Source organism: Papaver somniferum, chromosome 1 (assembly GCF_003573695.1).
Source record: "Papaver somniferum cultivar HN1 chromosome 1, ASM357369v1, whole genome shotgun sequence".
NCBI lineage: Eukaryota > Viridiplantae > Streptophyta > Magnoliopsida > Ranunculales > Papaveraceae > Papaver > Papaver somniferum.
Genome location: NC_039358.1, coordinates 1,656,255 through 1,666,343, shown reverse-complemented (window position 1 = coordinate 1,666,343; position 10,089 = coordinate 1,656,255). Strand labels below are relative to the sequence as shown.

The window sequence follows — 10,089 nt, the reverse complement described above, 5'->3', positions numbered from 1 at the left end:
ACCAATAATATCTAGTTCCGAGTAGGGGTATTCCTGTAATTAGCAACAGGTTTGTAACGACAGTGTATTGTTGCGAATAAAAAGCTTAGCAACGGCACTCGTCGTTGCGAACTTCCGTTATTGACCGTGATTAGCAACAAAGCGCTTATGTCGTGCTAAAAATTGTGCCAGGGTGTTTAACAACAGCAAAATCCTGTTGCGACCCCGTTCAACAACAACTATGGTAGGTTTCTAATTCCTAAAAATGGTGTAGCGATTTCACACATATTTTCTGCGAAAAATAAAAGGAATAAATAAATAAAATCCACACATATTTCATATCTTTTCACTACCTGTTTAATGTATTTGTCCCGGAAAAAACCAAATCGAAAATGCATAGCCAAGGCGAACCTCGCACACAACATATCAATAATGCACCGTCACGGGGCGGGGCGAAGCCCCACGCACGCAAAGTTAAAATAAAAAATATGCCTGGTGCATAGGATGGGCACAAATCTAGTAAAATTTAAAACTTAAACAAGAGAGCTCTTAAACTTAACCACAAGTATAATTTACCTCGCCAAAACCAAGTCTAAATAAGTTACCTAGCCCAAACCAAACCTAAACATGGTCCAAACTCATTTATCTAGATGGATATATCAGACCTAGCAGAACAAGGTAGAAACATTACAAAAATATGGGAAGCCAAGTTTCTTAAGCCAAATAATGGGCCTAAAGCCCCAAAACTTGTGAAAACTACTAGGAAACCCATTCCTCAGATTTTCTTCATCGTGAAACCCACCAGCGGAGAACTTCACGCGCGCCCCCAGTTTTTGTGGAAAAATTTCTCCCAAACTCATAGTTTATAAAATTAGACGCATTGAACTTCTTTTTCTTCTTCGTCCCAACTGTGACTTCCGATGAATAATATTGATAAATAATATAATCATAGGAAGATTGGAAACAGTAGATGAATGAGATCGTAAGTTAGGGTTTGAGGTGATGTCCTGAGATTAATCGGGATCTTGTTGTTGTTATTTCTGAGTGATGTATGGATGGGTCTTCTTTGAATTAGGTATTATGATTGAGAAGATGGATTTGAGATGACACTACACCAAATTTAGTGATTAGAAACGGTAAGTGGCAGTTGCAAAGCGGGGTCGCAACGGTTCACCTCTGTTACGAAAGTCGATGTTGCTTCGCAACGCGCTTCATTGCCGTTGCAAATTTTCAGTCAAATTAGCGGTTTTGATTGGTCAAAACCAGTCAAATTAGAGTTTCCTGTAACAAAATAAGTCGCCCCTGTTCGTTTGGAAATAAAATTAATCTAACAAAATCAAGATACACCTGTTTTAGAACCAAAACTACCAAATCAATGCACTTCACAACCGGTAGACAAAAAATGTTGAACAAAAAGATAAAACAAGAAAATATTTCTTCAAACTTCTCTGTTTTGCCTTGTTCAAAAATTTCTTGGTATTTAAAATATGCAACAAAACAAGAAAATAACTAAAAATGCATGAGATTCAGAGTCATTCAACAATTTTATACAAGCAGATTCAACAAAAGGAGTTAAATGTAGTCTTCAAAAGTGTCTGCGAGAGAATGGGCAAGAGAGGGTTACATGATTTTCTTCAGTGGATCATTAAGGTAGTGGACAAGTTCATCCCTGTGTACCCCCTTTTATCGTACCCTGAACAACAAATATACTAAATTGCCTCAAAAAAGCACAAACGAAATATGCAAATGCTAGTGACCCTACTAAGACATGTAACAGATAAACTTAAAAATAAGATACAAAAGGAGGTTTAATTTATTTTTGCTAACTCACCTATGCGCAGGTATGGGGCATAGATGACTTGAACAGTTCAAATACATAGCTTTCTGGTTAACCTGCAAAAAGCCATGGCATGTAAAGAGGAAAGTTAATCTAAATAGTATAGCAGATAACAAAAGCAAGCTTTTTCAGTTGGTGAATTTTATCAAAAGGGTAAGCGAGCACACATGAAAATTATCAAGTTTTAACTTGTGCAAAATCTTCTTCGTCAAAGCTTATTCATCATAGCTGCAAAGTAAGAAAAACAAAAAGGAAATCAGTATTTGAACTCAATAAAAGAACTTCATTGCAGAAGAGTTTAACTACAGAAAATCAACCAAAGAGAGTTAATGCTAAAAAATGGAATACTGGATTGAAGTAATTAACTACCTTCCATCCATAAGTTCCAGAGCTAAGAGACCAAATACATTAGCAAATTCGGAATAACTCCTACGTGTAGGATAACCTGGAATATTAATTCTTAATGGTCGACATAGAAAAATCAAAAAAAAAAAAAAAAAGGAAATGGTAGTGAATGGACAGAAAGCAAGGAAAGCAAATGGAAACGAAATGTCCCTAAACTACGAAGGGGACCGAGATGTCCTAAAACTACGAAGGGGACCGAGATATCCTAAAACTAAGAAGATGGGACCGTAATGTCCTAAAACTTCCGAAGGGGACCGAGATGTCCTAAAACTATGAAGATGGGACCGAGATGTCCTAAAACTAAGAAGATGGGACCGAAATTTCCTTAAACTACGAAGGGGACCGAAATGTCCTTAAACTACGATCTGAAGATTTTTTTTTCACAAAAGTGTTGAAAAAAAAAAGAAGAAAACTGAAGTTAAATTTCTTTTGTCCAAGATGGGCATTCGTGATCTACATGCTCCATCTTGAGGGAGGGTATTAGGAAATAATATATGAGAGTCTATATTTAGGAGATATGCACATTAAGTTGTGAGAGTTATATTAGGAAAGTGTCTATGTTTAGAGTTTGATCTTAGTTAGGAAAGTACCTTGAGTGGTCGTCAAGTTTGTGAACAATATAAATAGGCTGTTGAGCCATGAAAGTTGACACACCGAATTATTATCAATGTAGTCTTTGATGCTTCCGCGTTTATACTCTCCTCTCTCTTGCTCGATCCTTAACAAAACCTAACCTCATCAACCCAAGACATAAAGGTTACCGTATCAACACTATGAGGTAGAAGAGCAATATTGGACTCCAACGGAATCTCAGCTTTTCAAGTATTTGTGGTGCACTCTGTGATTATTGTCGAATGTCAAATAATAGTCTGTGTGAACTATTAATATATACAAAATTAAGCATACAAATTAAATGTTTATATATGAATAATCCTGAAGGTTCCATAACTTGGTTTTACTTCTACCATCTTTGATTACTCATCGCCTGCAACAAACGAATATTAAATTTAACTACAGAGGTCAATGTGCGAAGGATGTGCATCAGGGTAACAATAGTAATAATTACCTGCTCAATTTGAAAATTGAAAGATTTATGTAGATTACCTTTACAGCCTCCATGATTATTTGTTTGAAGTGTGTGGATTTCCAACTCAAAACTAATTGGCCATGAATGGAGTGGCTCCACACCTTATATATTAAGATCTAGACTAAGGAGTTAGCTATGTGGGACTATCTTACAGTTTCTCCAGCATGCTCCCCCTCCACGTGTAGTGCGGAGGAGATTAAGCCATTACAACGTGGGCCTCTGTACTGGTGGACGGGCAGCCCTTTGGGTCTACTTCTCACTCCACTCTCATACGGGCCTAGCTCTGATACCATGTTTGAAGTGTGTGGGCTTCGGTCGCTCGTTCCTTCATCTTCAGCAAGTATCATACTTGTGCTACTCCCCACTGTTGAAATATAGATGAACACGGAGATGATCGTTTTATCAGTTCGATCAGTTTCTTAATGGTCTGCAAGTTTCAATTTTTGCTTAAAGAGTTTTAGTATTCCCTAATTGGATTTTCTGATATACCACATCCCTGCAAATTTCTCTATGTTGAAAACCCATTTACCAAACATGCAGCAAAAACTATTTCAACCCAAAATCAAACCCATCTTCTTAACTCATTAGAGACTCAATTCCATCAACACCTCAACTTTCTTAATCAAACCCCTCTCTCAAAATCTGCAAATTGATCAATTACAAAGAAAAACCCTAGTTTTTTTAATTTTGGGAAGAACAAAAACCCAAGTTAAGTCTTAAATAAAATTTGTAAATCGCTAATACTTCTATATCGTCATCACAACAGAAAACCATCTTTTATTGATCAACATCGTCATCAATTTCACATAACCAGACTAATATTAGATGAAGAAAAATAGGATTACAAAAAAATTGATCAAGAAAAATCTAACTCCTTTAAATCCTACCTAATTGGGTTTTACCTTGTTGCGAAACAATGTTCACAGAGATTTTTCGATATTCTCTCGATTGATTTCGTCAACTGATTCTGTCGATTTTACTCTGATTAATAGAGATACGGAAAAGGAGAACAGAGAGAAGAAGGATAAAAAACACGAAAGAAAAAAAAAATTGCAGCTAGGTTAGGTTTTTTTCTCTACCTTAATCCACTGACCAACAGAGTCTTGCCAAGTGTCCTCCTCAGATTTAACGTCAGAACTCTTCTCTCGGCGGCTGTAGGAATTCAACGGTGACGCTCACCATTCAACATGGAGGGATATATGAGTTAGGATTTTAAAGGAGTTAGATGGAAAAACAAGTCAAAACAAAAAAAAAATCTTCGAGAATAAAAATCGTATTTTAATATAAACTATATTTCTGTAAAGATGATTTACAAAAATAACTACATTATTAATAGTAAAACCGAAGAAAGGATGGTGAAAAAAAACGGTAAGATGAATTTGGGTGCATCCTGGTTTCACCAAGATATAAAAATCTATCCAAAATATAGACGGGATGAGTTTGAAAGGTTCCTAAATCAAACTAAAATACAAAAGCTTTATTTGAAAGATACCTATAAAAAATATGGATGCATCATGGTTTAAACTAAGATAATTTTTCTTTTTTTGAAAGAAATTACTTGGATAAATCTGGATGCATCCTGACATAGACTAGGATGAGCCTGAACACATCTTTATTTGAAATTCATCTTAGTTTAAACGTTACGCCACCGCTTATATAACAAAACTTGATGGACCGTTGATCGTTTTTGATAGTAACGTTTTGAACAAGACGATAAAATCCAAATTACTTACAATATGTGTCAAATGACGACTGATATTGGAAGGATTAAAAGAATATTAGGAGATGGTTGTTTCAACTTCCGATGTAGGAAGTTTGGCTGATCTTATAAGTAAAAACTATGACCATTGAATGGGATTTTTTAGGTGGATTGAATCTGCACAGCAACTTAGTAGCATCAATTATCAATATATTCATTTCTTTATAAGAAGGAGAACATACATTAGAATAGAAAAATATACATACTACAACAAGTAGCCTTAAAGAACATAGAAAATTACAACAATTATACAGATAAGGATCCCCAATTAAATATAATATATGATAAATTGATATTATAAAATAACATAGATCTTTGAGCATTGGACGAACACATAACATTTTGAGAGACAAACAGATTATTTGGCTATCCAATTCTCATCCTAACCAGTAACCATCCATAGACATCCGAGGAGTATAAAAATTGTGACCTCATTTCATTACAAATGTCTATATTGATTAAGTTCATTCATAAATATCTATTCATGTTTGTAAACAAGCCCATTTAATTACTTGTTTATAGACATATATAGTTGATGTTAACAACCATCTTTTATCAATCTAGAAATAAAGAACAACATTAAAAAATTTGTTGACATAAAAAATAAAATGAATCTTTTTCTATTTGGGGACCAGTTAAATATAAAAAGTGCTATCAACGGAAATTTTCAACAATGATGTGCACGTATGTTGATTCAAATGCAGTCGAATGTTGAACAATAATGTAAACTAATCATAATTTTGAAATAAAGTTATTTAGTCTCATATACTACGTATTGTTACGGCACAAATTATTTCTAATCTAAATACAATTTAATTCCTACAGTGTTAGCCCAAGCTAGCACAGAAGATCGAGCTTCCCATTCAAGATCTACATCAATTTTAGATATGTAAAATCGTTCAAAAGTTTTCTTTTATTAGGCTCGTTCCATAAACAGCTGGAATGAACTTCCATAAAAATTCCATTCCGATGACAATTCATTATGAAAGAATAATGTTCAATTGGTGATCCTTATTTCTTTTACTTAGTTTTTGAAATTTCTTTGTATTTTATTTCTCTTTGTTCCGTTAAGTCTTATTCTTTCATTAATATAATACATTTCTTACAAAAAAAAAATTAAAATATTACTTCCATAATTTGACCAATTTTCAAATTGAAATAGAAAAATGAAAGTATCTTTTTTTTAACAATGGGCGGAGTAAATAAAAAGATAATTGTTTACAAAAATAATTTATTTACGATGTATAATTTTGAACTTAGTAATGTCTTTTCCTCCTTGATGTTTCCTCATATCAACTACAACTTTTGGTCAAAGAATTTCAAAAAAGACACCACACATGTGGTCAACTTTTGATGTATAATTTATGGTCATGGAAGGTACATATTTATCATGAATATATCTTTATTTATTTTTTTGTTAATACTAATGTTAATCATTCATTCTCGTTTATAGGTTTGAAATTTAAGTTATTCTTAGTTTCTATCCTTTATAATGAACCATCTCACAATTAACATGTATCCATGATCCATAGTCATCACTTTTATTTCATTTTAAAAATTTCATGCGCTTCTGTGACCGTGAGCCATATAGTACGTACACTCTCCGTGGGAACCGATCAGTAGGAAAACTCAAAACCAGATAGCAAACATCATTTGCCGATTATCATGTACTAAATTCGAAACTACTCAAAGAGAAACAGGAAAAGAGGTTGTATTCATAGATCAAAGATCATTCACAAACTAACCCCGGCCAATTCGTAAAGCCACAAAAAAAAAAAAAAAATGAACCCCTCTTAACACCTCTTTTATTGTGTTCATCAGACTTAGTTATTTTTCTTCAAACACTCGGAACATCAAATTTAACTGTTTTTATTTTTGCGAAAAATTTAGAGATCATAATCAGGTTGGAGCGTTAAGAATCACGTTTCCATGTGTCTATGGTACATATACAGCAAGTCCCAGTAACGGTGTCCCGTGTCTGCAGTTCAACCTGAAATTAAACATGTTGGGGTGTATTTCCTGGTGGGGTTGGTGCGGAAGCGACCCGGCCACCACGTTCTGACCTAGCATTCTCAGCGAACTTGAGACTGTTTTGATGCAATCCCTGGTCCTTCTCCTCCTTGGTGTATTCGGCTCCATAATAGTGCTCCTCTGTAGATTTTTCGACATGTTTTGATGGTGGGAAAAACATACTTCCCCACTGAGGGAAATGTATCAAGGGTACCGTAAGGGTACATGCACAAATCATAATTCCCATATAAGTGAGTCCTTTTGCAGTTGAGTAGCTTGAACTTGTGAAAAACAAGAATTGCGTTAATCCGGAACCGAAGTTACCACCGGCACCAGTTAAACCTGAAATGATACCAAGTGATCGCCGAGAAACGAATGGAATGACCCCGAATGTGGCTCCACATGCAGCTTGAGCACAGATTGAGAAAAGGATCATAGCCACGATTGAGATTATAAGTGAATCGGAAAGACCAAGCCATATGCAAAAGAGACCTCCTGCCGTTTGGAGGATCCATAGGTTCCATAATCTAGCCCTCATTCCCCATCTACGGGCACCGAAATCTGAGAGATAGCCACCGATTGGGCGAGCGAAGAAGTTGGCCATACCAAAAGCAGCAGCTATTATACCAGCTGTGTGGAGCTTTAGATCAAATCTGTCGAAGAAGTACTCAGCAATGACATTATCGGTGGATAATTCAACACCCATAGAATATCCATAGAGTAGAACAAAGATCCATGTCCTGTAGTTCGTTACAGCATACCAAAGTACCTAAACAAAAGACAGTGATGATATGTTGTCAGATTAACAGTTCAGTTTTTCAAGACGGAAACATTTTTTTTTTCTTTTCATTGGTAAAGAATTTGATGTTAGCGAGTTTCGAACTCAGTCTGGAATCATTACCCAATGACTTTACTATTGTATTACAGTGACACGGGTAAAAATGGAAACATAATTCATGGATTTGAATATTTGAGTATATTGAAGAAAAGAACAAACCTTGGAGAACTTGTCCTTGGCCACAGTTCCCGTCTTCTGTAAGGCACTGAGATTTCCATCAGGAAGATCTTGTCCAAGGATCAAAACAAGGAGACCCGTAATGATATGCATCCAACCGGGGATGAAGAAGGCAATACGCCATGCTGTAAATTGGGTGGCACCGCATTTTCTGATTATCTCGTAAAGTATAGGCATTATAAGTTGTGTTGCACCACCACCCATGTTTCCCCAACCTGCGGCGGTACCATTTACTGTCCCAATGATCTTACTGTTGAACATAGTACTCATCCAGTACTGGCAAGAAACGAATGTAGCAAGAGAAAACCCGATCATAAAACGAACAGCTACATAACCTCCGGGAGATCCAACCAAAGCCATGCAAAATACAGTTGGTGCAGAGAGCATCATCAAGAAAGCACAACCGTATCTTGGACCTAGTAAATCACAAACAGCTCCCATGGCAAGCCTAGAAAAGATACTACCTGAGACAGAAGCAACTCCAGCATTACCCACATCTCCTTTAACCAGGTTAAGATTGTCCCTAATTATAGGAACAAGAGGAGCAGCGGCAAATGTTGATACGAAACAAGTAAAGAAAGACATCCATGAGAGATGGAAAGTTCTCATATGTGGATTAGCAAACGAGAAAAGCTTAAATTTTGTTGCCTTATGCTCAGAGTCCACCGGCAGATCGAAATGTGCAGTTTTATCCGTCTGTACCATCGGCGAAGCCACAGAAAAAGCATAAGATGGTTCTCTTCCAGTCACTCCATGCATGGAGCTCCCCGGCTCCCCTTGTTCACCAGCCATTTCTTTTCCCAAAAAGAGTTGAAAGTCTCTATAGGTTTAGAGAGATAACAATGATGACAAAAAAAAACTTGTAAAATGTGTTGGTTTGGTAGATGTGTGAAGTGTTGTTGGAGATATTGATGAAATGAGGAAATTGGTTGATATTTATATATGAAAAAAACGTTGACATTGCCTATCTGTCCACCCTTCTGGGGGCAAGATCAGAGAGATGTTCTAATTCATTCATAAAATATAAGTTAAGAGAATAAATCCATTACGCCGCATCTTATAAAGGGTCTCATGGTATACCCTAAGGATCAATTTTGTCCGGCTCATCATCTTATCAAGAGTCTGAATTTTCTCAGGCAGTACAAGTGATCTCAGCAATTAGAACATTACATTAATGTCAACTCTATAATTAGTAATGTGAGTACCTACTGCACATACAATAAGAATTAATGTCACAATCCTTCCTGGTTTAAAGGGTTACTTTGTTTTATTAAATTGTGTGCTAAAAAAGTGAAACTCATGTTCGAGGAATAATACGAGGAAAAACGTACGGAAACGCTTGGCTGTCACAAGCCAGTTATCCTAATGGTAACTTTTCTGACACCTCCGGTTTCAAAATTCCAAGAGATCAACAATAGACCACCGTGCGTAATGTCGGTTGGCATTTAATGATGAGTGTTTTACTGCAAAGTCCATTCTATGGACCACGGTAGGCAAGTTGACAGTCAAATAGATATTGGGACAACTAGTTATCCAACTTGCAACTATGAGTTTTCAGATTTCTCACTTACAGAAAGCTGGAAACTGTCATCTACCCAAATTAATGGTAGTTGAGGAATGCATTGACAAATAGTCATTTTCATTGTATGAAATAAGAGTTAAAGTACATCGATCACTTTGTCTACTTCTTCAATTTGCATGTAGATCCTTAATTAAAAAAAGTTCATTTCACACATATGAGGTGCAATTTTTGATAGAAATAATACTAGATGACTGCTTCAGCGGTGCAGGGACGACCAAAGTCAGGGAGCCTGTTTTTGTGACGCAATTTGTTACAGATTTTGCAACAAAATTTGTAACAGTGATTTTAACATTTATAAGAGTTATATTTGTCTTACACTTACATTGTAGCAATTTTGTAACAGATTTTGTAACATTATGTAATAGTTTTGAATCTCATGGCTGATATTTGTTGGCAACCAACGATCAGGATTAAA

General features: G+C 35.8%; 1 protein-coding gene and 1 long non-coding RNA gene across 2 annotated transcripts; both read right to left on the bottom strand.

Annotated features, from left to right (window-relative positions):
- Positions 1–1,539: 1,539 nt before the first annotated feature.
- LOC113324925 lies at positions 1,540–2,098 on the bottom strand. The gene is made up of 3 exons (XR_003347954.1): positions 1,984–2,098; positions 1,811–1,872; positions 1,540–1,672 (listed from the first exon to the last, which is right to left on the bottom strand). It is a non-coding gene; the product is annotated as an uncharacterized LOC113324925 (long non-coding RNA).
- Positions 2,099–6,759: 4,661 nt separating this feature from the next.
- On the bottom strand, positions 6,760–8,884 carry LOC113277135 (high-affinity nitrate transporter 2.1-like). Its single transcript, XM_026526312.1, has 2 exons — positions 8,075–8,884; positions 6,760–7,846 (listed from the first exon to the last, which is right to left on the bottom strand). The coding sequence occupies exons 1-2, from the start codon at positions 8,882–8,884 to the stop codon at positions 7,064–7,066; spliced, it is 1,593 nt and encodes a 530-aa protein (XP_026382097.1). The 3' UTR covers positions 6,760–7,063.
- Positions 8,885–10,089: the final 1,205 nt, after the last annotated feature.